This window comes from Bos indicus, chromosome 1, assembly GCF_029378745.1.
Source record: "Bos indicus isolate NIAB-ARS_2022 breed Sahiwal x Tharparkar chromosome 1, NIAB-ARS_B.indTharparkar_mat_pri_1.0, whole genome shotgun sequence".
NCBI lineage: Eukaryota > Metazoa > Chordata > Mammalia > Artiodactyla > Bovidae > Bos > Bos indicus.
In genome coordinates, this window is record NC_091760.1 from 127,008,387 (window position 1) to 127,035,997 (window position 27,611).

At 36.2% G+C, this 27,611-nt stretch overlaps 1 protein-coding gene across 5 annotated transcripts in view; it reads left to right on the forward strand.

Annotated features, from left to right (window-relative positions):
* Positions 1-27,611, forward strand: part of XRN1 (5'-3' exoribonuclease 1) — a 113,274-nt gene that overhangs the window by 47,022 nt on the left and 38,641 nt on the right. For all 5 annotated transcript variants that reach the window (XM_019961410.2, XM_019961419.2, XM_019961426.2 and 2 more), the window contains 11 exons: positions 1,403-1,534; positions 4,141-4,303; positions 4,998-5,111; positions 7,737-7,835; positions 10,494-10,609; positions 11,102-11,248; positions 17,451-17,540; positions 17,924-18,059; positions 21,079-21,135; positions 21,269-21,401; positions 24,598-24,667. In XM_019961410.2, coding sequence (XP_019816969.2) covers positions 1,403-1,534; positions 4,141-4,303; positions 4,998-5,111; positions 7,737-7,835; positions 10,494-10,609; positions 11,102-11,248; positions 17,451-17,540; positions 17,924-18,059; positions 21,079-21,135; positions 21,269-21,401; positions 24,598-24,667 — 1,257 coding nt within the window. The remainder of the gene's footprint in view (positions 1-1,402; positions 1,535-4,140; positions 4,304-4,997; positions 5,112-7,736; positions 7,836-10,493; positions 10,610-11,101; positions 11,249-17,450; positions 17,541-17,923; positions 18,060-21,078; positions 21,136-21,268; positions 21,402-24,597; positions 24,668-27,611) is intronic.

Below are 27,611 nucleotides of genomic sequence, written 5' to 3' on the forward strand. Positions count from 1 at the left end.
AAACTCTCCTTCCTCCATTAGGTTGCTTCTACATCTTTGTCAAAAATAAGTTGAGCATATGTGTATGGATCTGCATTGTGGGTTCCCCATTTTGTTCCATTTGTCTCTGTGTCTGTTTTTATGCCAGCACCGCATTGTGTTGTTACTGTAGCTATGTAGTGAGTCTTAACCTTAGGTAGAGGATTCCTTCCACCATTTTTTTATTTTTCAAAATTATTTTAAGATATTTTTGGTCCTTTGCCTTTCCATATATATTTTAGAATTTTTTTAATATCTATAAAAAATCCTTGATAGATTTTGATAGGAATTTTATTAAACATAATTTGGGGAGATTTGACATCTTTGTTGAATTTTCTGATCCAAATGGATCTCCTTTTATTGCTCCATTAATTTTAATCTTTGATTTCTTTTATCGCTATTTTGTTGTTTCAGCATACTGAACCTGTGCATATTTTGTTAGATTTATACCTGCTGCTAAGTCGCTTCAGTCGTGTCCGACTCTGTGCGACCCCATAGACGGCAGCCGATGAGGCTCCCCCGTCCCTGGGATTTTCCAGGCAAGAACACTGGAGTGGGTTTATACCTACATAAGTATTTAAAATTTTTGAAGCCACTATAAATGGTATTGGGCCTCCCAGATGGATCGGTGATAAAGAATGCGCCTACAGTGCAGGAGATGTGGGTTCAATCCCTGGGTCAGGACGATACCCTAGAGAAGGGAATGGCTACTCATTCCAATATTCTTGCCTGAAGAGTTCCATGGACAGAGGATCCTCTCAGGCTGCAGTCTATGGGGTCACAAAAGAGTCGGACATTACTTAGCGACTAAACAACCACAATAAATGGTATTATATTTTAAGGTTCCGTTTCCCCTGCTAGTATACAGAAATATAATTGATCCTGTATATTAATTTTATGTCCTAAGACCTAGCTAAACTTACTTCCCTGCCTTTTTTTCTTAGAGTTCAGGTCAGTTATTTTGTAGAATTCTGAATTTATGTAGTTGTTTCCTATTAGTGTCATTTAAATTGGTCCTCCATCCCACATATTTCCTGTAAACTGGGAGTTAGGTATGGTGGCTTGATTAGGATCAAGTTAAACTTTTTTTCAGCAAAAATACTGTATTGAATTTGAGATTATTAATTCTTTAAAAATTTGTATTTTATTATGTATTTATTTTCATTTCTTAAAGAGACAGAATACTATTTGTTTTTAAATTTTGATTAAAATATTTTACAAGTCCTTGTTCTGAAATTGCTTTTACAGTTTTAAAAAAGGTTTTTTGTTTTTTTTTTTCTATTATACCATGTAGAAATTTTTTCACTCTGAAGACTCACACTACTGGAACTCTATGTTAAACCACAAATTTGGGGGTAATTTAATTTTTATTTTAATTTTCAAGGTTTTACTTGGAAGAACCTCCAGGAACACAGAAGCTTTATTTGGGAAGAACTGCACCACCATCTAAAGTGGTCCATCTTGGAGACAAAGAACAATGTAATTGGACAAAAGAAGTACAAGGAATTTCAGAATAGTGAGTGTTATAAACAGTATTTAATGTCATTGAACTAGAATGTGCTGGTCTAATGTACTTATTTTTTAACTGATTTTTCACTTAACACTGTGGTCACATCTTCATTTTATATATTAAAAAAGTAATGAGTTCTAATTTAAAATAAAACCTAATTAAAAGCAGTTAGAACCTTGTCCAGTTTGTCAGTAAAATACTTCACCACGTACTGAAAAAGAAAGGAGGGAAGGAAAGACATAATCACTTACCCTAGGAATACACAGTTAATAAGTTGCCTGAATTTCAGCATTCATTTTACTAACCATAAGGTCATGAATTTCTTGGCCACATGTAAGTAATAAGAATAAGATGGAATACTCTCCTTTGTTTTTCACCCTTCCCTCCTCCCTACGCTTCTGTCTCCCTATGTCCAAACCCCTTATGCCCCTGAATTCAGAAATGCAAGTTCTATACCAACTAATGAACGAAGAAGCTAACCCTGGATTTTCAGGATGCTTTGTGTCCCATGATCCCACTCTAACAGTACCTCTCTTTTTTCATCCAAACACTGGAATTCCTTAAATCAAGATAGAGTAATAGAAACTGGCAGTGGCACATAAAGTGTTGTTATAAATGTACATCCATCAGTCCTCTTGTTTAAACTGTAATAGCATCTATTGATAAATAAGAACTCAAGAAGATATCTCTTCTGTAATTTAGGAGCTAATACCAGGCCATAATATTCTAAAATTATTAAACAGGAAAAATTTTAAAACTACCATGAAAAGCTATCCAGCATAAAAGGATAGCTGTTAGAGGGAAAAGTAGAGCATTTTTTGCCTCCCAAGGCAATGGCACCCCACTCCAGTACTCTTGCCTGGAAAATCCCATGGACGGAGGAGCCTGGTAGGCTGCAGTCCATGGGGTCGCTAAGAGTTGGACACGACTGAATGACTTCCCTTTCACTCTTCACTTTCATACACTGGAGAAGGAAATGGCAACCCACTCCAGTGTTCTTGCATAGAGAATCCCAGGGATGGGGGAGCCTGGTGGGCTGCCGTCTGTGGGGTCGCACAGAGTCGGACACGACTGAAGCGACTTAGCAGCAGCAGTAGCAGTTGGCAACCCACTCCAGTGTTCTTGCCTGGAGAATCCCAGGGACGGAGGATCCTGGTGGGCTGCTGTCTATGGGGTCGCACAGAGTCGGACATGACTGACGTGACTTAGCAGCAGCAGCAGTGTAAGTCAGATACCCTTGTCATGGCTCACATTATTCTGAATTTTATTTTATAGCACGTAAATAGAATTAATAGATTTATGAGTATGATTAATGATTCTTTTCATGGATAGTATGCTCCATAAGGATAGGGAACACATCTGGCTTTTTCACCATAATTTAAATTTTGCTATAAAAAATATATATAGTAATGTTATTAAACTACATACTATGTAGGTAACTATAATATAATATATACATATTATATAATATACTTAGGTATATATATAATACATATATTTAAGTATAAGCGTGTATACAAAAATTAAAATTGTGATTTTTATAATTAGTTCACTAGATGTTCTAAGTATTAATATGGGCATACTGAAGACTGAATCAGTGAGCTAAAAAATCAAGCTGAGAAAGGATCAGCAAACTTTCTGTAAAGGCTGGAGAGTAAATACTTTAGGTTTTGTGGATTTTATGGTTTTTGTTACAACTACTCAACTCTGTTGTTGTATCACAAAAGCAGCCATTGACGTTAAATAAATGAATGGCTGTTTGAACAAAATTTACTTACAACAGCAGGAAGCAGTCTGAATTTGGCCAATGACCATAGCTTGCCAACCCCTGGTTTAGATTGAAAAGGCCCACTGAATGCCTGTCAGTCAGTCTCTATTGTCTGTGTTTTTAGATTCACCTGTTCTGGATATTTCATACAAATGGAATCACATAATATGTGACCTTTTCTATCTGGCTGATTTCACATAGCATGTTTAGGGGGTTCATACACATTGTAGTATATCAGTACTTACTTCTTTTTATGGGCAAATATTTCATTGTACGTATGTGTCACCTTTTGTTTATGCGTTCATCTGTTGGTGGACATATGGTTTCTTTCCACCTTTCTGCTATTGTGAATAGCACTGCTATGAGCATTGGTTTATAAATATTTATTTGATGACATGTTTCCAGTTCTTTGGTTATATACCTAAAAGTGAAATTGCTGGGCTGTTTAGCACTTCTGTGTTTAACTTTCTGAGGAACTGTAAAAACTGTTTTCCACAGTGGGTGCACCATTTTACACTCCCATCAGCAGTGTACAAGTGTTTCAGTTTCTCCATATCCTTTCCACCATTCTTGTTTTTGCTGCTTTTTGTTATAGCCAGCCTAGTGGGTATGAAACATAGGAGTTTCTTATAACTCTCTAAATTCTTATTTAATCTTACAGACTTTGGGAAGGGTAGCCACAGAATAGTGTAAAAAGTCTTATTAGGTACTCAGAACTACTAGCATATTTATTTAAAATTTATTTATGGATTTGATTATGAGTTGGTGGTTTGATGTTGATTATCATTATAGAATGTATATACACTCGTACATGACTTCGTTTATTTTTTATTTTTTCTTTGAGCTACCTGAGAAGAAAAGGAATAATAATAAACGAAACATCTGCAGTTGTATATGGTCAGTTACTCACAGGTCGTAAATATCAAATAAATCAAAATGGAGAAGTCCGTCTAGAGAAACAGTGGTCAAAACAAGTTCTTCCATTTGTTTATCAAACCATTGTCAAAGTAAGTCTCCATCAGGTCTCCGTCCTATCTTAATGTACACTGTTGTACACTGTATGAAGAAAAGATTAAATCATATTAATATGCAGCAACATATAATTGATATTGTTATTTAATGTAATTTGCAAGATACTATGGTCTTTAAAAGGAGTATAACATGCTCAGACACTCATTCTGGGTATGTCTAGGAAACTTGTCTTTTGTATTTATTTATTTTTATCCTTAAAAAATCTTGCTTTAAATAAAGTAGTAAATTTATTGCTATTGTGTTTGTGATCTTAGATGTTGTGAGGGGACCAAGTTTTTTTAAAGCATGTAGCGATAATGTAATTTTGGTGAGATAGTGTAGCATAGTGAGTAAGAGCACCGACTGAGTTTATTTCTTAGCTATATAACCTAAGACAAGATTGCCTCTTTCCATGCTTTAGTTTCCTCATCTATAAAGTGGGTCTAGTAATGGCCTTTGCTACAGAGGGTTGTCTTGAGGATGAAATGAGCTAATAAATTTGTGAAGTACCTAGAAGAGTGTGTGGCATGTAAGGAGATAAAATTTCATTTCTAGTATTGTTATGTAGAAAATCTTTACATTTGACATTTGTAGACTACATAGTCATAATCCCATAGGAAAAAAACCTTGATATACAATCTATAGAAATTTTGACCATGATGACTCACTTTTGTATTTCATTCTACATAGGACATCCGAGCTTTTGACTCCCGTTTCTCCAGTATAAAAACATTGGATGACTTGTTTCCTCCTAGAAGTATGGTCTTTATGCTGGGAACACCCTACTATGGATGCACTGGAGAGGTTAGTTTCTGTTATTATTACTAATTAAAATTCTTCCTGGTTTCAAGTTAATACAATTATTTAACTTCTCTTCATTTAGGTGTAAAGTAAAAATGTAATACTGAAGGGGAAAAATAAGAAAAAATTTATTCATCTAATTTATAAGCACAGTATTTGGCTATATATTTTTAGTGTTGAGCACATTGAGATCAGGAGGTGATGGAAAAAGAATTCAGATTCTGATCTGGTTTTTTGTAGGTTTATTTATTGTGGTAGCATGCATGAGGCGGTTCTGAAATTATTTTAGATGTATTATTATGTATTTTAGATGTAAATTATGATGAATTTATATATGTGTTGATGTTTTGGGGAATTCCACCTCTCACATGAGAAGAGGTACATGCATGTATAGAACAGGAGAATGCAAGAAGAACTTGTGAGGAAAGATTAAAATTGGAGGTAGTAATGTGGACTCATAATTACTAAAATACCTTTAAAGATTTATAGGTATGTATATAGGCACATGTGTGTATATATCTTTGTGTGTATATTTGTAGATGCATAAATGTATATGTCTCAATACATAGATATATTTTCTGGCTCTATTTGCTTTAAGAATTGGAAGCAAAGACACCGTGGTACCATGTAACATGTTGATCTTGATCTCTAACACCATATCCCAATAAAAGGAATGAGGCTTCTCAAAGAAAAGCCTGAATACAGGGCTGGGGCAGAATAAGTTGAAGATGAGCCTAGAACCTCTAGTTATGTGGGAAAGCAAGGAAGTATTCACAAGAGTGATGAGAGCATATCACATAAACACAGGAACCAGGTTGAAGAGCCTCCGACTGGCCAAATGTGGGACTGTTTAAGTACTAAACTAATCAAGTACATGTTAATTATAAATCATTAGGAATGCATGATTCCATAGTGATAAGAAATAGATAAATGAATGGGGAGGGGAAGAGTTTTTGCTTCTAGTATTATTTAAAGGGTAATTGTGGAGGGAGTGAGGGAGTTAGAAAACCAGAGGGAGTTGGAAAACCACCGTTTAACACGCATTGTGATTCAGGTTGGATCAGGCAACAGTCATTGGAAGATAAATCTAAAGGGAGCCTTTGATCCAGGAACAAGATATTTTCATGGTCTTAGAAAATGTCTCCCCATAGGTTGTTAATTTCATTTCAGGGAAAACAAAAAACTATCATTGTACAGTTAAGAAGTTGAGCAACATCTTGATTTTATGATTAATATTAATATCATTGAGGGACAGATGAATATTCTGTACCTCCAGACAGGATAGTCTACAAAGGACATATTTTCTGTGCACTCTTCTGGCTGAGAATATATAACATTAACCTAATCACAAAAAAGCACTAGAAAACTCCAAATTGTAGAACTTTTTTTTAAAACACAGGGTGGAGAGGGAGGAATGAAATAGATTCTTTGAAAGGTTAGTGTATAAAAGACAGGCACTCTGGGTAAATTCTAGATTAAAGGAGGCTAAAGAGATATGACAACAAAATGCAGTATCTGATCCTTGCTTGGTCCTGTGGTAGAGGGAGAAAAGAGTTTTCTATAAATATAGTCATTTTTAGGTCAACAGACAAAATTGATATACAGGCAATAAATTAAAGTATTTGTCATAAGTTTATGTACTTAATAACTATACTATGGTAATATAATAAAATATCCTTCTTTTTATTTACCAAAATGTTTAGTGGTTACAGATACGATATATATAATACACTCTCAGAAATTTCCAAAAAATAATTATGTACATGTAAATACATACATGGTGAAAGTGTTAGTCGCTTAGTTATGTCCAACTCTGCAACCCGTTGGACTGTATGTATCCTGCAGGCTCCTTTGTCCATGGAATTCTCCAGGCAAGAATACTGGAGTGATTTGCCATTCCCTTCTCTAGGGGATCTTCCTGATCCAAGGGTCTCCTGCATTGCAGGCAGATTCCCTACCATGAGCCACCATGGAAGCCCATATATGATATATATAATATATACCCTCAGAAATTTCCAAAAAGTAATTATGTGTATGTAAATACACACATGGGGCTTCCCAACGACTCAGCAATAAAGAATCCTCCTGCCAAGCAGGAGACACGGGTTCTATTCCTGGGTCAGGAAGATCCCCTGGAGAAGGAAATGGCAAACCACTCCAGTATTCTGGCCTTGGAAATCCCATGGACAAAGGAGCCTGGTTGGGCTATAGTCCTTGGGGGTCACAAAGAGTTGGACACAACTTAGTGACTGAGTATGGAATCACACAAATACACATAGAGCACAAACGTTAGTAAAGTGCTGATAATAGGTGAATCTGGGTAAATGTTCTTTGACTTGTTTTTATTTTTGCAACTTTTTGGTAGTTTGAACTTACTTGCAAATTGAAGTTAGTTTTTTTTTTTTTTTTTTTAAAGACTGGTTAACAACTGGTTAAAGCAAAGTACAGTGACTCAAATTTATAATATAAGCTCATTGACTTACAAGTTCCAAGAAAATTTCCACTATCCACCTTGTTTTACTGTATTGCAGAAATAATAAACACTGTTCAAATAAGTAGAAAAATAAGTAAATAAAATGTAATGAAAGAGACTCAAATATATTGTGACTTTTTTTTTTTTCCTCTAAGGTTCAGGATTCAGGGGATGTGATTACAGAAGGCAGAATTCGTGTGGTTTTCAGCATTCCATGTGAACCCAATCTTGATGCTTTAATACAAAACCAGCATGTGAGTATAATAGTCCATATTGTTTAATTTAGAATTAACTTTTAAAATGTTAGAAGGACATTTTTGGTACCTCCTTTAAGTTATCGCAAATATTTTATTTAACACTGATTAAATTCTCTCACAGTTGCCTCTAGTATTATTTAAAAATAAGTATGGCATCTGTGCTCAAAACTTCATGCAGATCTTTGGGAGGGAAAAAAACAGATCTTTGGGAGGCAAATCCTATTATTAATCTGTAATAGTTGTTATGGGTTATTTTGTTCAAGCTTGTAAGTGGCACATTGATTAGTATACCTTCTGGGAATAGACAGGTTTTTTAAAGCCTTTCATAATTAAAGCCTGAACTTTCAGTTACAAGTGACAAATGACCTTCTTGCAAAGGTTATGCATCTCTATTCAGCTAAAGATGAACAGTCCCTGGAGAAAATTAGAAACTTCACTTAAGTTCATGACATTCTTTTATTTTTCACTTTTAAAATAAGGTGGTAATCCTGATATCTATCATTTGTTCATACTGATTGATTAGATAATTAACTTGACTGAAATTAATTCACGTTTAGCCAGCTGTTGCTACTTATATTTTATTTTCACTAGTGGTAAAATCTAAAATTTTATTTCCTGTGAAATGAATTTAAGGCATTAGTTATTAGCATACACGTGAGGAACCTTTATGGAGAGCAGAGAAGGCCCTAAAATCTTGCCACAGGGTCTCTTTTGGAGAAATAATGCAGAAGTCAGGAAATCAGGAAAGTGAACCTTTAAATGAAGAAGCTGGAGCTTTGTTTGGGAGTCAGTGGAGGTAGAAGAACTTGTGTTGCTTCATCTTTGGCTTTTTCTAGATCTGAAACAGCCTGCCCAGTTCTAAGGGGACAATGTTGCTAGGAATGCCCTCTCCAGTATATTTTCTTTCTTTAACTTTCACTCAAACCTTCTTTCTCTACTGCTTATTTTACATATACTAGGATATTTGTGGTGATTTAATTAATTTTAACCGTACTATAACCCAGTATTTTTCAAAAGGAGTACTAATTATTTTCTGAGTGGGTCAACTGTGTGTTAAAGAGGACTGCCCTGTATATGGCAGGACAGTTGGCATCCTTGGTCCCTGGACACTAAGTACTTGTAGGCTGTGTCATTTATTGTTTTCAAATGCTTATTCAAAAAGCAGTACTATCTGTGATAGAGAACTACTGCCTTAATTCTTCCTTTCTATTCTGGAAAGCATTACTTGATTTGTTTGTGTTATTTCTAAATCTGATAATGATTTTGATGGAAAAATTGTGTTGCATTCTTTACTAGCATATTAATGTATTGTGATAGTGACATTATGGGGCTTCCCTAGTAGCTCAGTTGGTAAAGAATCTGCCTGCAATGCAGGAGACCCTCGTTCGATTCCTGGGTCGGGAAGATCTGCTGGAGAAGGGATAGGCTACCCACTCCAGTATTCTTGGACTTCCCTGGTGGCTCAGCTGGTTAAGAATCCACCTACCATGCAGGAGACCTGGGTTCAATCTCTGGGTTGTGACGATCCCCTGGAGAACGGAAGGGTTACTCACTCCAGTATTCTGGCCTAGAGAATTCCAAGGATTGTATAGTCCATGGGGTCACAAAGAGGCAGACACAACTGAGTGACTTTAAGAAAAAAAGTGACTCTATGTCTCAAGTGCCTAAAGAATTTGTTCATTTAGGGATCATTATAGATATGATCATTAAAAAAAAAAATGGTGGAAAATAATTCCTTACAAATCTCTGGAAATTTTGCTTTACTTTTGATAAACTATCCTTATATTCCCATGAAATAAGAATATAAAATAATTATATAATTTATTAATAAATATAGCATTTATTGTATTTATATATTCATTTATAAGAATATAGTATATGAAATCTATATAAAATAAGTATGTGTGTATTATTGTACACATGATATTAGTAGTATATGATAGCTTACCCTTGTTGGTACTGAATGTGTGAGTAATTTGCTTCCTGGGGTTAAAAATTAAATGATCTGATACTTTTTTTTAATTTGACTGTCTTCATAGTTTCTTCCCCTAAATACATAAAATTTCATTGACTGAATTATATTAACGATGCTATTATGAGCCTCTACATGTTATTTTCGTATGATAATTAACAATTAGGAGAAATAAATATTACATATATCCACGTATGAAGGGCACTCAGTTTTGCTCAGTAGCAACTATTTTGATGACATACTCATGTTTTAATTCAATGTTGTAATTATCAAGACCTCATTTTGTCCCAGGTACTCTACCAGGTCCTTTTTAGAATATGAAAAGTAATTTTTTAAAACTAGTTCTCATCTATGGAACTTGCCATTTAGTACTTACAGTAGAGTTTTTGTCTTGAGACAGTTTCACAGACTGTGTTATTTCCTCCCCCTTTCATTCATCCTTGGGAATCCTGTCCTTTAAGGATAGAAAAGAGTAGAAAAATTCTACCTATAAATCCTCTTTAAAAAAAGTTGGGGGTGAGGTGGGGTGGGAAAATAGGTCACTTACTTTTTTAAAAATCTTTTCATTGCCACAATCCAAAATGTTAGTGATGTCTTGATTGTCTCCAGATTTTAAAGGTAAAGATATACTGCTTTAATTCTTTGTGTTTCCATAATTGACTTTTTTGTTTTTATATTTAAAGAAATATTCTATAAAGTACAACCCAGGATATGTGTTGGCCAGTCGCCTTGGAGTGAGTGGATACCTTGTTTCAAGGTTTACAGGAAGTATTTTTATTGGAAGAGGATCTAGGAGAAAGTAAGTTTATGTTAGAGAAATTTACTTAAAGTGGCAGAAAAAAATAAATGATAAAAATAAAATGGTTAATATTTCAGTAATTATTTTCTCTTATTGCTTTGAATTTTCCTTAAAAATTACGTATAAATCCTCTGATGGTGGTCTTTCATCTAAATGGCACATGCTGTAGGTGGTTGGAAAGACAGTTCTTATTTTTAGCAGCTAACAAATTGAACCTTGAAAAAAGGTATCAGAAGGTGTGTGTGAATCTCATAATATATTTCCCTGAATTTTCTTGTTTCATTCTCCTCTCTAATTATATAATCTGTTTATATGCTTTGTTAACTTGGGTTTTGAAGCCTTTCCTCTAGTTTTTCTACTTCTACTACTTTGGAAATAACCATGATAACTAAAACATAGAAAACTTTTCTAAAAATTGAAAGCAAAGCTTTGTATTCTTTGAACAAAATTTTAAAACTTTTGTGTGTATGTGTGTGTGTGGTTTAAATTCAGCCCTCATGGAGACCATAAAGCAAATGTGGGTTTGAATCTCAAATTCAACAAAAAAAATGAGGAGGTACCTGGATATACTAAGAAAGTTGGAAACGAATGGATGTATTCATCTGCAGCAGAACAACTTCTTGCAGAGTACTTGGAGAGGTAAGTTCCTATGGCAGGATCCTGCTAGACATCCAAAAACGTAGGAATGTGATAAGGATTTTGCCTTCCTGATAAGGAAAGTGTTTCCTTTAGTAAAACATGATACATATAAATTAACTTAAAGTCATGGAGTGTTATAGACATTAACTAAAACAGAGTGGGAAAATACTGTACTTAAATTATTCACAGTGAAAAAGGATAATGAGACTGGCCCTCCCTTTAATTAAAAATTTCTTAAACTTACTGTCATAAATTTTTCTCTAGTCTAAATGTCTGTGTCAGTAGTAATAAAATTGGTATGTATAAATACAACGACCCTTGGCATAGTGAATTTTCTTAAAACTCCAGCTGGACAGTCGACTATTATCCTAAATTATTGATTTTTATTACTGAAATAGTCTGAAAAATCAACAGGTCTCAACTCCTCATTATAAAAGTGAGAAATCTGAGTACCAGGATTTACTGAGTTTACTCAGTGTCAAAGATTTACAGGAAATATCTCTTATTTCTATTAAATGATTGAATGTTCTCTCCATTGCTTCACTGGTTTCTAACTCTCTCATATTTGAGAATCATTAGTTTTCTAGGGCTGCTTTGCCAAAGTACACAAACTGCATGGCTTAAAATGACAGGAATTTATTGTCTCACAGTTCTGGAGACCAGAGTCCAAAATCAAGGTGTTGATAGGGCCATACGTCCCCTGGAGGTGCTAGGGAAGGAACTGTCCATGCCTCCCTCCTAGCTTCTTGTAGCCTCATAAGTTTTGTTCCTTAGCCTATAGCTGTATTACCCCAGTCCTCCATCTTCACATGGTTTTTCTCCCTATGTGTCTTAATATCATCTTTTTCTTTTAATTTTATTGGAGTATAGTTGATTTAAAGCATTGTCTTTCAGATATACAAAAAGGGATTCAGTTTTATTAAAACATATATATATTCATTCCTTTTTTACATTCTTTTCCCTTACAGGTTATCACAGAATATTGAATAGTGTTCCTTGTGCTTTATAATATGTCCTTGTTGGTTATGCATGCGTGCTGAATCACTTGAGTTGTATCCAACTCTATGCGACCCTATGAACTGTAGCCCGCCAGTCTCCTCTGTCCTTGTTGGTTATCTGTCTTATATATGGTAGTGTATGTGTGTTCATCCCAAGCTCCTGATTTATCCCTGTCCCCCACGTTTCCCCTTTGGTAATCATAAGTTTGTTTGTGAAAGTCTGTTTCTGTTTTGTACATTTGTATACTGTACAAATATATAAGTTCATTTGTCTCTTTTTTTTTGAATTAGATTCCACATATGAGTGATATCATATTTGTCTTTCTCTGTACTATTTCACTTAGTATGATAATCTAGGTCCATTCATGTTGCTGTAAATGGCATTATTTCATACCTTTTTATGGCTGAGTAATATTCCATTGAATATATGCATACATCTTCTTTAACCATTCTTCTGCTGATGGACGTTTCCGTTGCTTCTATGTCTTGGCTATTGTAAATAATAGTGCTGTGGTGAACATTGGGGTGCATTTATCTTTTTGGATTATGTTTTTCTCAAGATACTGGCCCAGGAGTGAGATTGCTGGATCAGATAGTAATTCTATTTTTAGTCTTTCATGGAACCTCCATACTATTCACCATAGTGGTTGTATCAATTTATATTCCCACCATCAGTGTAGGAGGGTTCCCCTTTCTGCACACTTTCTCTAGCACTATTGAACGTATTTTCATGTACCTTTTGGCCATCTGTGTTTCTTCTTTGGAGAAATGTATATATTTCTCATAGATCTGCCCATTTTTTTATTGAGTTGTTTGTTTTTCTAACATAGAGCTATGTGACCTTTTTGTGTATTTTAGAGATTAATCCTTTGTCAGTTACTTTGTTTGCAAATATTTTCTCCCATTCTTTGAGTTATCTTTTTGTTTTGTTTATGGTTTCCTTTGATGCATATCATCTTTCCTTTGTTTGTGTCTACCTCTTCGTCCTTTTATAAGGACACTGGTCATATTGGATTAGGGCTTATCCTAATGACAGGAAGCAATAGCTAGAACTGGACATGGAACAACAGACTGGTTCCAAATAGGAAAAAGAGTGCGTCAAGGCTGTATATTGTCACCCTGCTTAGTTAACTTATATGCAGAGTACATCATGAGAAACGCTGGGCTGGAAGAAACACAAGCTGGAATCAAGATTGCTGGGAGAAATATCAATAACCTCAGATATGCAGATGACACCACCCTTATGGCAGAAAGTGAAGAGGAACTAAAGAGCCTCTTGATGAAAGTGAAAGAGGAGAGTGAAAAAGTTGGCTTAAAGCTCAACATTCAGAAAACGAAGATCATGGCATCTGGTCCCATCACTTCATGGGAAATAGATGGGCAAACAGTAGAAACAGTGGTTGGCCTTATTTTTTTGGCTCCAAAATCACTGCAGATGGTGATTGCAGCCATGAAATTAAAAGACGCTTACTCCTTGGAAGGAAAGTTATGACCAACCTAGATAGCATATTCAAAAGCAGAGACATTACTTTGCCAACAAAGTTCCGTCTAGTCAAGGCTATGGTTTTTCCAGTGGTCCTGTATGGATGTGAGAGTTGGACTGTGAAGAAAGCTGAGCGCCGAAGACTTGATGCTTTTGAACTGTGGTGTTGGAGAAGACTCTTGAGAGTCCCTTGGACTGCAAGGAGATCCAACCAGTTCATTCTAAAGGAGATCAGTCCTGGGTGTTCATTTTAAGGACTGATGCTAAAGCTGAAACTCCAGTACTTTGGCCACCTCATGCAAAGAGTTGACTCATTGGAAAAGACTCTGATGCTGGGAGGGATTGGGGGCAGGAGAAGAAGGGGACGACAGAGAATGAGATGGCTGGATGGCATCACCGACTCGATGGACATGAATTTGAGTGAACTCCGGAAGTTAGTGATGGACAGGAAGGCCTGGCGTGCTGTGATTCATGGGGTCACAAAGAGTTGGACATGACTGAGCAACTGAACTGAACTGAACTGAATGACATTTAGTTTGATTACTTCTTTTAGAACCCTATTCCCTGTATTCAGTATCCTGTGATAAACCATAATGGGAATGAATATAAAAATGCGTTTATAACTAAGTCACTTTGCAGCGGAGATTGCTACAACATTGTAAATCAACTATACTTCAATTTTTTAAAAAGCATAAAAAAAATAGAGAACAGATTTGTGATTTCCAAGGGGGAAGAGGGAGGGAGAGCGATGGATTGGGAGTTTGGGGTTGGTAGATGCAAACTATTACATTTAGAATGCGTAAACAACAAGGTCCTAATAGCACAGGGAACTATATTCATATCCTGTGATAAACCATAATGGAAAAGAATATACAAAATAATGTGTATATATATATATTTTTAACTGAATAATTTTGCTGTGTAGCAGAGACTGTTACAACATTGTAAATCAACTGTACTTCAGTTTTTTTAAAAAGACATTTTAAAAAAAACGTATTTCACAGTAAAGTCACATTCTGAGGTACTAGGAGTTGAAACTTCATCTGTTATTTGAGAGGGATGGAGGGGATTCATTTCAACCCCAAATTACCATCTGAAAATTTAGATTATTTCTTCTATTTACCTCCATATTTCTTTTAAAATGTCATATTTAGCCTGCTTTTCCTTGACTTTTCATCTTGATATATGCAGGTAGCTTCCTGAGAAAGCTTGTATGTCTGGACATTTCTTCAAACCTCCCTGACTTCACTGATAGCTCACCTGGGTCTAGAGTCCTAGATTGGAGATTCTCTTCGTTCAGAATTTGAAAAGCACTGCTCCATTTTCTTGTTTCCTTTGCTGTCAAGAAGTCTTGTGCCATTCTGATTCTGAATCTTTATGGATGATCTATTTTCATTTTCTGAAAACTTTCTAGAATGTTCCGTTACCAAAGCTGTTTAATAATGCTATGGTGTGTCATTTTTCTTTCATATTGCTGTTCAGCCCTTTCAGACTTGAAACTGTGCCCTTCTATTCCAAAAAACTTTCTCGTATTATTTATTTGATGATTTCCTTGTCACCATTTTGTTATTTTCTTTCCAAGATTCCTTTTGATAGATGTTAGACCTACAGGATTAATTCTCCTAATTTTCTTATCTCTTCTTATCCATTTTCTGTATTGTTATACTCCTGTTCTACTCTGTGGGAGATTTCTTCACCTTTAACTGATACTATTTTTTATTTTTATTTAACCATTTTTAATTTCTAAAAGAGTGTCCTCATTCTCTGACATTCCTTATTTATAGAATCTTTTTCTTATAATAAATGAAATATCTTTTATTATCTAATGATAGCAATCTAGATTTTCTTCTGTTCTCAGTATTTTCTGTTTTCTACAGATTGCTTTTCTTTTTTTTTCTTTTCTGTTTGATTTGATCTCTCCTTTCATGTTAGAGTTTTCAGATTTGGGGTGGGAAGGGGAGTGTTGTTTGTTTATTTTGAGGCTTTTTTTTTTTCTTTTGGCGTGGTAGTTCTTTAGTGTCTTACCGTATTTTAGTGTGCAGTGTTAAAAAACTGATTGGAAATTTAATGTGCTTCAGTAAGGCTTGTCCAGTGGGACTGGGCTATTTTGGCAGAGCATCTCGAAATATCACTACCTATATGTATATCTTTTCTGGTGGGCTGAGTAATTTTCCCAGAAATGTGTTCTCCAGTGTTTTGCTTGGAGGACAGATGTGGAGAACAAAACAAACTTCGAGTGTTCTGGAAATTAATCAGAGGAATAGGGTCTCATTACATAGTGGATTCTGTAGTACCCCTCCAGATGCCTCTTCAGAATTAAAAATCTATTCCCTGTGCAGCAGGAATGCTGCTGTCTCTCAGCCCTCAGCAGTAAGACCTCTGTAGAAATTGCCTGGCAGAAGAGAACTGCCTCACCTACAGTTACATCCCTTTCCCGCAATAGCCTCATGTCCAGTACCCCATCAACAAGGAGATATGTTTAAAAAAATAAACAAATAAAGTGATATAAAGGCTCAGCCAGCCTGATTGTCCCACTTCAGAATAAGTCTGGGGAGCCATCCTGGTTTGAGATCTCTGTGCTGCTGGCCAAGGAGTTCATTAAGAATGAACCACAGCCCAACTTCTACATGTGCCCGGTTCTGCTTCCTTCACAGGTGTTGTTTTCACAGCCCACACTAATAAACTTCCTCTATGTTTATCTCCATCTCAGGGACTGCTTCTTAAAGATGTTATACTTCCTACCCTGCTTCCTAGTGTAGAGTAGTTATACTTTCACTGATGCCCTGTTTTCAGTAGAGCACCTAGCCTCTCCTCCTCATGCCCTTCGCATCCAGTTTCCTGTGCCTGCAATACACAAGGTTTGAGCAGCCCCTGTTCAACTTCTCCGAAAATAAACTACAGGATTTACACTGAGGTAGAGGTGACTGCCTAACTGTTTATTATACAAAATTTTCAACTAAAAGCCTCATAAACCTCACCCTATAGTGGGGCATTAAAACATACAGAGGTCATATCTCCTGAGCTTTTTCAGACTTCCACATTTTGCATCAACTTGGTTCTTGTTGACTTCCCACTCTGGTGGCTTAGCGTACAGCTTATTCCCATCTGTCAAATCATTTCACACTTATCTATTCAGTTTTCAGTTTCTAAAGTTTTGTTAACTCACATATGCTGTCAGATTCTCTGCTTCATTCTTCATCTGTCTTCTAGGTCCATGCCCTTTTTTATCCTTTACTATTGTTTTCGTGGGCTGGGAAAGAAACAAAAATAAGCACATATATTCTGTCTGGTATTTATATTTAGAAGTACTGCTACACTGTTCAGGGAGCAATGGAATTTTGAAGAATATCAGAAGAAATTTTTAATGGATTTTCATTCGTTCTCTTGTGAAGTGCTCTAGCTTTATTGTGAATCTGTACATATTATTTTATATACTTATCACCTGTCATTATAGTCCAAGAAGGATAGAATCAGTGACTGGAGTTTATAAGTATTGTAATAGTTTATTATATTTATGAATTGTCATTTCTCCATCGTCTTTTTATGAGGGCCTGGGAATACTTTCAATCTTTTAGTCTCTATCCCTTATGTGTATATAATAATCAGTTCTCAATATATTTAATATATCCCCTTAAGACCCAGAATTATTTGATCAGAAGTTTTTATGAAATTTGCCATGTATATTTTTAAACTCAGTGTTGTCATTTGTTTCTTTGGCTAGAGCTCCAGAGCTATTCAGTTACATAGCCAAAAATAGCCAAGAGGATGTGTTCTATGAAGATGACATTTGGCCTGGAGAAAATGAGAACGGGTAAGCAAAAGTTACGAGATTCATCGCCTCGGAGTTTAGTGGTTCCACTTTTAAGTGTAGTTGATTTCTCAAGAATTTATATTACTTTTTGGGGGGAAAATTTTGTATTGTTTTGTTCTTGCTTTAAGATCTTAAAATGATTTTTTCTTTCATTTATATCAGTAAAGTACTTTTAAACCAATTTTTGTGTTTTTTTAAAATGACTGAGAAGTAACATGTCCATATTTACATTAGATTTATAATTAGCCCTAATTAAGTATAGTGATTAATTAAATATTTTATATCATTTATAAGTCACAGCCTTCAGAAAGTGTATATCAAGCTTTTTATATAAGTCCTCAGGAAGTTTTAATTAATGTGAAAAATTATTGTTTTTAATACAGTGCTGAGAAAGTTCAAGAAATTATTACTTGGCTAAAGGGACATCCTGTCAGTACTTTGTCTCGGTCTTCTTGTGATTTACAAATTCTGGATGCAGCTATTGTTGAGAAAATTGAAGAAGAAATTGAAAAGTGCAAGGTATAATTTTCAATAATGAAGATTACTGATGAGATTTAAAGTTAAATGAACTATTTGTTATCCTATAAATAATTTGTTTCAGTCAAATAAAGCATATATTTAGTGATTCTAAATTATATCAAATTATTCTATAATTTTAAAAAGTATTCCAGCCTTTTATAGTGTCCATCAAGTTTGTCTACATAAATATAAATGTATGTCAATATAAGAAAGCCCATAGCATTTAAATTTTTATGTCCTTGTAGTGTTTCTGAGGGCTTCCCTGATATCTCAGTTGGTAAAGAATCTACCTGCAATGCAGGAGATTCCAGTTCGATTCCTGGGTCAAGAAAATCCACTGGAGAAAGAATAGGCTGCCCACTCCAGTATTCTTGGGCTTCCCTTGTGGCTCAGCTGGTAAAGAATCCGCCTGCAATGCGGGAGACCTAGGTTCAATCTCTGTGTTGGGAAAATTCCCTGGAGAAGGGAAAGGCTACCCACTGTAGTATTCTGGCCTGGAGAATTCCATGGACTGTTTCTGATTTTAAGAATTAATATTTTATGAGTCTAGTCAATAAAAAGTTTGTGATTGAGAAATAAGGTTAATTCTCAGTTCTTTCCTATTCTAAGTTCTTTAAAGATACAATTCATTTTTATTTTAATTATTTGCCCTTTGGCTGCACCGGGTCTTTGTTGCTGTGCATGGGCTTTCTCTAGTCCCTGCGAGTGGGGCTACTCTTGGTTGCAGTGCACTGGCTTCTCATTGTGGTGGCTTCTCTTGTTGTGGAGCACAAGCTCTAGGTACTTGGCTTCAGTAGTTGCAGCACTTGAGCTCAGTAGTTATGGAACATAATGCCTAGGTCCATGGCATGTGGAATCGTCCTGAACCAGGGATTGAACCCATGTTCTTGTCATTGGAAGGTGGATTCCTGTCCACTGTGCCACTGGGGAAGTTCCCATCTTTTTATAAAACGTGAAAATTACACTTATTTCACTTTTACAGAATCACTCCTAAAATATACTTTCCCACTGATAAACTCATTCAACTACTGTGTATTTTTGAAACTCCACTTAAATTATCTGTTTTTTATGTCTTGATTTTAAAAAGTAATAACCTTCTGTGTAGGCTTAACTGTTTTTGTCTATTTTGATTCTCTGTCTTGATGAAATAGAAAATGGGCTAATTATGTTCCTTTTCTAAGCTTACAATTTTATTTTTCACACATTTGCCTTTTTATTAAAATAATGTTGCTTTGCTCACACAGTGCTCTCTTGTTTGAACTAATAGCAGAGCCTAAGTTAAGAACTGGGTCTCAAGCCCTGGTCCCCCATCCATCTTTCAATACTTAAAACCTTAGGCAAGATAGTTAACCTTTCCATGCCTGCATTTCCTGACTGGTAAAATAAGAATAAAATAATTCCATCTCATATAGTCCTCAAAAAAAAAAATTAACTGCATTAATACATATAAACTCCTTCTAATAATGCCTGGCTATTACTGATGCTTAATAATACTTAGCTGTTATTATTTGAATTCTTTTATCACATGCTGAAGAGCTGTGAATACAGCCTGGAAAATCACCACTAGATGACTCTTAAAAAAAAAAATGTAAGGCTTGAAGCCAAGAATTTGATATTTTGAAAGGTTAATGATATTCAGTTGAAGATAGAAAATCTGCATTTCTTTTTAATAATTGTCTTTCAATGTAAAGTCTATTTGTCCAGCATTACTTTTTAAATGAGTTTTCCACTTAACAAAAAGTTTATATCTTTTAAGTACCCAAATTTTATCTGAACCCATTTGGATGCAGAGCACTGTAAAATGTTTTACACATTCTCCCCTTATTTTGCAAACTGATGATGCACATGCAAAGTTGTAGTCTGTCATTTTGATGATAGCATTTAAAAAATGTGTGTACATATAGATAAGACAGGATTTTTTTTTAACCTATTAATGAGTCAAGGTTGAGAAGTTATGAGTGATTTTTTTTTCCCTTTTTGGTTTTATAGTGTTATTAGGTAAAGAAGGAGAAAAACTAAAAAATGAACATAACATTCTGAATATAATTTAAACTTTTCTTTTTAATGCAGGGTCATGATTAAAAGTATCCATAGTTTTCTTATTGGACAGTGGTTCCCAAACTCAGCTAATTATCAAAATTACTGGAGAAGTATTTTTAAAAACACACAGTCTGGATTCCACCTTCAGAGCAGTACTTCTTAAACTTGATGTCCAAATGAATCACTGGAGGATCTTGTTAAAATACAGGTTCTGATTCAGTAGCTCTCAGATGCGGAGAAAGAAATGGCAACCCACTCCAGTGTTCTTGCCTGGAGAATCCCAGGGACAGGGGAGCCTGGTGGGCTGCCGTCTATGGGGTTGCACAGAGTCGGACATGACCGAAGCAACTTAGCAGCAGCAGCAGCTCTCAGATGAGCAGCTCTCGATGTTCTGCATTTCTAACAAGCTCCCAAGTGATCACACTTTGAGTAGTTATTCCCCATAACTTTTTATTCAGTAGCTATGGATTAGGACCTATAGTGAAAATACCCTTGTTTGTTAATTTGCCTCATAATCAGGTTTGAATGCCATATTTTCTCATCAATGCTGTACTTTTATTGATAGTAATAATGTCTAGGGATGTGTTAAGCATATGGGTTGTATTTTCATATGCATTCTTCCAGGCACAGTTCTTTTAAACTACTTTAAATTTCTTCTCATATCTTTCTTTCTTGCTGTTTTCAGTAGGCGCCAGTTGTACCTTATTAGTACTTCTGGTCTGCCTTGGGCTGAAAACTTGTCAGTAAGACCGTCATTTTTTATCTTATTAAAATTTTTTCTATATGTCTTATATGTCAACAAAAAAGTTTTACTTTAAAAAGATTCAAGAATTAATTTATTCATCCTTGCTTGCATCTAAAGAAAGTCATATAGTCTTAAAATTACTCATTTCTTCTGGCTTTTTAAAATTTAGGCATGTGCAAATACGAGATAATAATTTTTAATTTTAAAAATATTTTTAAATTTTTCTTTCCTCAGCAAAGAAAGAATAATAAGAAAGTTCGAGTGACAGTGAAGCCCCATTTGCTATACAGAGTAAGTTTCCTGTCAAAGAATTCTAAGTTGTTGTTTTGCTTTGAAAGTACAGAAGGAACAAAATGTTTTCAGTATATTAGTAGAAAAAATTTTAAATGAGAGTCGATAATTATATTTACATCTTTCTTTTCAGCCTTTGGAACAGCAACATGGGGTTATTCCTGATCGGGATGCAGAATTTCGTCTCTTTGACCGTGTTGTAAATGTGAGAGAGAACTTTTCTGTTCCAGTTGGCCTTCGGGGCACCATCATAGGAATTAAAGGGGGTAATAACTCAATACTTGATATGTCTCCATCTGCATTTATACTGTATGTCTTATATACAAGCAGAAAGCAACTGTAAATCAGGAAAAACACTAAATCCTTTTATATTTTAGTTAATTATTTTCCCAGCTTTAGTTTTCAGAGGAAATTGTCCTTTTCCGTCTGTGTAATCATCTGGGAAGTTATTAAAAAGATGTGAAAGTTGGAGAAGGACTGCTGAAAATTTGGTAGCTTATGTGTAACACATTAAAATTATCTAAATGCTTAGTGAGAATACATACATGTGTTTTCATGAAACTAAGACAAACATTTCGTTAGGTTTCATCTAACCGTGTCCAGGGCTTTGCCTTAATTGTCCTTGTAGTCACTTGATTTCTGCAGAGAAATAAACAAACATGATGTATGTGCTTATTTACAGTTAAGAGATTTACATGTTAATTTTAATTTTATGAGTACAACTAGATTGTGTATATAAAACAATTCTATCAATCCATTGTGCAACAATGTACATATAGTTAACACTGTAGTACTATACACTTAAAAATTGTTACAACCGTAAATTTTATGTTGTGTTTTTTACCAAAAAAAAAGGAAAAATGAGTATAGAAAGAAAAGGGAAGAATTAGCTAAGAATCTAAAAATTCTTCAAAGGGATGCCTGGAGTGAGAAGCTTTGCAATACAGATTCTAAAACTAGTCAACCCAACACAAAGGAACACATCGGGTACCTAGAGGCTAGGGCACCGGCAGCACTGTCCTTCCATATCCCAGGCACCCAATCTTGGTCTCACTGTCCAGAAAGATGGAAGAGCAGACAGGCCATGAGCCTAAGAGAATTGCTTATTTATTGGCAACAGTGTGCTGGGCACTTTTACATTTAACCCTCCCGTCCACCTGAGAAGTATTATTCTTTTTTTATTTAATTATTTTTGGCTGTGCTGGGTCTTTGTTGCCGTGTGGGCTTTTCTCTAGTTGTGGCAAGTGGGGGCTACTCTCTGGTTGTGGTGCGTGGGCTTCTCATTGAGGTGGCTTTTCTTGTTGTGGAGCACCAGCTCTAGGTGCTTGGGCTTCAGTAGTTGCAGCACATGGGCTCAGTAGTTGTGGCTCTCCAGCTCTAGAGCACAGGCTCAATAGTTGTGCATGGCCTAGTTGCTCTGAGGCATGTGGGATCTTCCTGGATCAGGGATCAAACCCGTGTCTTCTGCGTTGGCAGGCGACTTCTTTACCAATGAGCACTAGGGAAGTCCTGATATTGTGTCATCCAAGAGTTCAAGTGACTTGCCCAAGTTTACACAAATAAGTGACAGAGCTGGGGTTTGAACTCCTTCCCCTGATTCTTTTCTGACTTTGAGTGCTAGTTCTCTGTATTTTGCACATCTTCTTGGGGTCTACCTCTAAAAGAGAATTTTCTTCTCTGATTCTTCTTTGAATTTTTTAGATGTGTTTTTTGGTGCTTAAAACAACGACAAGACAGTCAACTAGGTTAACAAACCCAGGCTAAGTATGGTAAGGGTCACATGCATGTCATGAAGCAACCCTCCTTCTGCTGTCTGCCCGGCCTCACGCATTGGCAGTTCAAATTCTGAGCTTAGTGGAGTCTACTCTGATTAGGTTGTCCTGAGAAGGCCTTAGTTCTGATAACAGAAGTTTCCTTTCTTCTGACAACCCCAGTCAGTAATAGTGACCAGTTGGAATTTTGTCTAGAGAAGAATTTTAAAGCTGTATCTGTCTACACTGAGTGGAAAAAGCATTGTCATTTATTAAACATATATCCCATGGACATAGAATATAAAGGGGAATATTTGTCTTACTGCCTTCACCTGATGCCTCATCTCCATAGAATTCTCCACTAAAGGGGGTGAACAATCCTTTGGTCAATAATCTTTTCAGTAAGTGGCTCCTCCCTAAGACAAGAAAAGGAACCTAAAAAGTAGATCTTAAACCTTCACAAAAAAAAAAAAAAAACCTTCACAGAAGAGACTCTTGCCTCTCATTGAGCCCCACTTTCTTGGGTTTAGATTTTAGGTAAAAGTGTCAGATGAAAGATAAAGCTGCTGGGAGAGAATGAGTAAGCTCTGCAGGCCTGGTTCCAATTGGACAATGAAAGACTGAGAATGAGGGAAATATCCCCCACATCTACCCTGGGTTAACACAGTATCAGATATGGTATTAGTCAGGGTTCTCCAGAGAAGCAAAACCAAGGGAATGGAAAGGGTGGGGGTAGAGGTGGGAAGAGAGAGAGATTCTGTTCTGAAGTTATGTGATAGACTCTGATTAATTTGGGCTTAGAATTCAAATGTTATTATAGCTAATGATTTCACTTTACCTTGGAACTTTGGTAAATTTAAACTTTCCAGTTTTATCCTATCATCCTCTCTGCCAATGGAGAAGGCAATGGCACCCCACTCCAGTACTCTTACCTGGAAAATCCTATGGACGGAAGAGCCTGGTAGGCTGCAGTCCATGGGGTCACTAAGAGTCGGACGTGACTGAGCAACTTCACTTTCACTTTTCACTTTCATACATTGGAGAAGGAAATGGCAACCCACTCCAGTGTTCTTGCCTGGAGAATCACAGGGACAGGGGAGCCTGGTGGGCTGCCGTCTATGGGGTCGCACAGAGTCGGACACGACTGAAGTGGCTTAGCCTCTCTGCCAAATTTATTCTTCTCTGCTCGTCTTTAAGGTTTATTGTACCATAGTCTTTCTCACATGTCTCATGTCTCAATCATGACATCCATTATCTACCAAGTCATCTCCTGCCAGAACCTTGGAGTCATCTTTGCCATCTCCAGTCTTTTTATCTACACAGGTCACAAACTCCTGCCAGTTCTATCTAGTAATATATCCTTTGTCTCCATTCTCTTTCCCTCATTACTGCCATGTCTTCAAATCTCCGTTTCCTTTGTCTAACTGTAAAACCTTCTAAACTACAAATTCCAGAGTTCTCTCTTTTATTAACTCTCTTTTTGTGAATAATTTCCAACATATAAAAAACAGATAAAAATATAATTAATTCTCACAGCATCTAATTTAAAATAGTATTATTTTTCTTTAAGATAATACAAGTAAGGGAATCTGTGAGCTTATCTTCTTTTCATTTGCATCTGTATTGATAGTTGTAATGCTTCTAATACTCCAAAAACTCACATTCTATTTTTTTTAATCATATGATTTTTCAATCTCTCTTTTTTAAACAGCTAATAGAGAAGCTGATGTACTATTTGAAGTATTATTTGATGAAGAATTTCCTGGAGGCTTAACAATAAGGTTTGTATTTCCAGATGATAATTACACTTCGAAAATATGTCCATATGGCCAATGACTTTACATTACTTGCTTTTTTGTCCACAATTTCAGTTCCTAGTACATATGAGACTCATACTTGTAATAGGGTTGTAACACTGAATAAGACAGACATGGTTTCTACCCTTACAGAGCTTTCACTTTAGTAAGGGATATAACTAACTTACTAAAAATAGTAATTTTTTAATTAAAATGTGACAAGTGCTGGGAAGAAGTATTAATAGTTCAGGTGTCTATAATAGAGTGTGATCTGAGCATTCTAGAAAGGCTTTCTTAAAGTGATGTTTAAAACGGGACATGAAGACTAGGTACTGAAAGAGTAGAAACAGGTGGTCAGAAAAACAGAATAGCATATGCAGCAGAGGACATTTTCACTCATTTAAAAGACTAAAAGAACGCAGGTGTGTCAGCCTCAGCAGCCATGTAAGATTAGAGTAAGGGAAAAGAACAAGGACCACACTGTGCAGGAACTGGTAACCTGCTTTCAGCACATGCTAAGGATTGTGGTATCTTGGCCTTTATCCTTAAAGCAGTGTGAAGCTATCAAAATCAGAGATGTGACATGATCAGACTGCATTTTTTTAATGGTTGAATAACTTGAGGAATAGAAACATTCTTTGAATTAAGGGACATGATAACTCTTTGTCATTTGATTTAGTGAAATTGTAGACGCTCAGGCTAGGTTGGAATGGTTTGAGGAGTGAACAGCCAGTGGGGTAAAGGAGACAAGAAACAGCTGACCCTTGAGAAGTTTGACCTTGAAGGGGAGAAAAGATAACTGGCAGTTAGGATAACTGGCAAAGGAGAAAATGAAAGATACACCTATTTGAATGCAGAGTTCCAGAGAATAGCAAGGAGAGATAAGAAAGACCTCCTTGGTGATCGGTGCAAAGAAATAGAGGAAAACAATAGAATGGGAAAGACTAGAGATCTCTTCAAGAAAATTAGAGATATCAAGGGAAATTTCATGCAAAGTTGGGCTCAATAAAGGACAGAAATGGTATGGACCTAACAGAAGCAGAAGATATTTAGATGAGGTGGCAAATACGACCCAGCAATCCCACTTCTGGGCATACACACCGAGGAAACCAGAATTGAAAGAGACACGGGTACTCCAGTGTTCATCACAGCACTGCTTACAATAGCTAGGACATGGAAGCAGCCCAGATGTCCATCAGCAGATGAATGGATAAAAAAGCTGTGGTACATATACACAATGGAATGTTACTCAGCCATTAAAAAGAATGCATTTGAATTGGTCCTAATGAGGTGGATGAAACTGGAGCCTATTATACAGAGTGAAGTAAGTCAGAAAGAAAAACACCAATATAGTGTACTAATGCATATATATGGAATTTAGAAAGATGGTAATCATGACACTATATGCGAGACAGCAAAAGAGACACAGATGTAGAGAACAGTCTTTTAGACTGTGGGAGAAGGCGAGGGCAGGATGATTAGTGAGGGCAGCATTGAAACATGTATATTATCATATGTGAAGCAGATCGCCGGTCCAGGTTTTGATGCATGAGACAGGATGCTCACGGCTGGTGCGCTGGGATGACCCTGGGGGATGGGATGGGGAGGGAGGTGGGAGAGGCATTCTGGATGGGGAACACATGTGCGCCTGTGGCTGATTCATGTCGATATAGGGCAAAAACCACTATAATATTGTAAAGTAATTAGCCTTCAATTAAAATAAATTAATTTTTTAAAAAAAGAAGAGGTGGCAAGAATACACAGAAGAACTATACAAAAAAGATCTTCACAACCCAGATAATCACGATGGTGTGATCACTCACCTAGAGCCAGGCATCATGTGAAGTCAAGTGGGCCTTAGGAAGCATCACTGCGAACAAAGGTAGAGGCAGTGATGAAATTCCATCTGAGCTATTTCAAATCCTAATGCTGTAAAGGTGCTGCACTCAGTATGCCAGCAAATTTGGAAAACTCAGCAGTGGCCATGGGACTGGAAAAGGTCAGTTTTCATTCTAATCCCAAAGAGAGGCAATGCCAAAGAATGCTCAGACCTCTGCACAATTTCACTCATCTCACACGCTAGCAAAGTAATGCTCAAAATTCTCCAAGCCAGGCTTCAACAGTACGTGAACTGTGAACTCCAGATGTTCAAGCTGGTTTTAGAAAAGGCAAAGGACAGAGATCAAATTGCCAACATCCACTGGATCATCAAAAAAACAAGAGAGTTCCAGAAAAACATCTATTTCTGCTTTATTGACTATGCCAAAGCCTTTGACTGTGTGGATCACAGCAAACTATGGAAAATTCTGAAAGAGATGGGAATACCAGACCACCTGACCTGCCTCTTAAGAAATCTGTATGCAGGTCAGGAAGCAACAGTTAGAACTGGACATGGGACAACAGACTGGTTCCAAATCGGGAAAGAAGTACAACAAGGCTGTATATTGTCATCCTGCTTATTTAACTTATATGCAGAGTACATCATGAGAAATGCTGGTCTGGATGAAGCACAAGCTGGAATCAAGATTGCCGGGAGAAATATCAATAACCTCAGATACTCAGATGACACCACACTTATGGCAGAAAGCAAAGAACTAAAGAGCCTCTTGATGAAAGTGAAGGAAGAGAGTGAAAAATTTGGCTTAAAGCTCAACATCCAGAAAACGAAGATCATGGCATCTGGTCCCATCACTTCATGGAAAATAGATGGGGAAACAGTGAGAGACTTTATTTTTCTGGGCTCCAAAATCACTGCAGATGGTGATTGCAGCCATGAAATTAAAAGACACTTACTCTTTGGAAGAAAAGTTATGCCCAACCTAGACAGCATATTAAAAAAGAAGAGACATTACTTTGCCAACAAAGGTCCATCTAGTCAAAGCTATGGTTTTTCCAGTAGTCGTGTGGATGTGAGAGTTGGACTATAAAG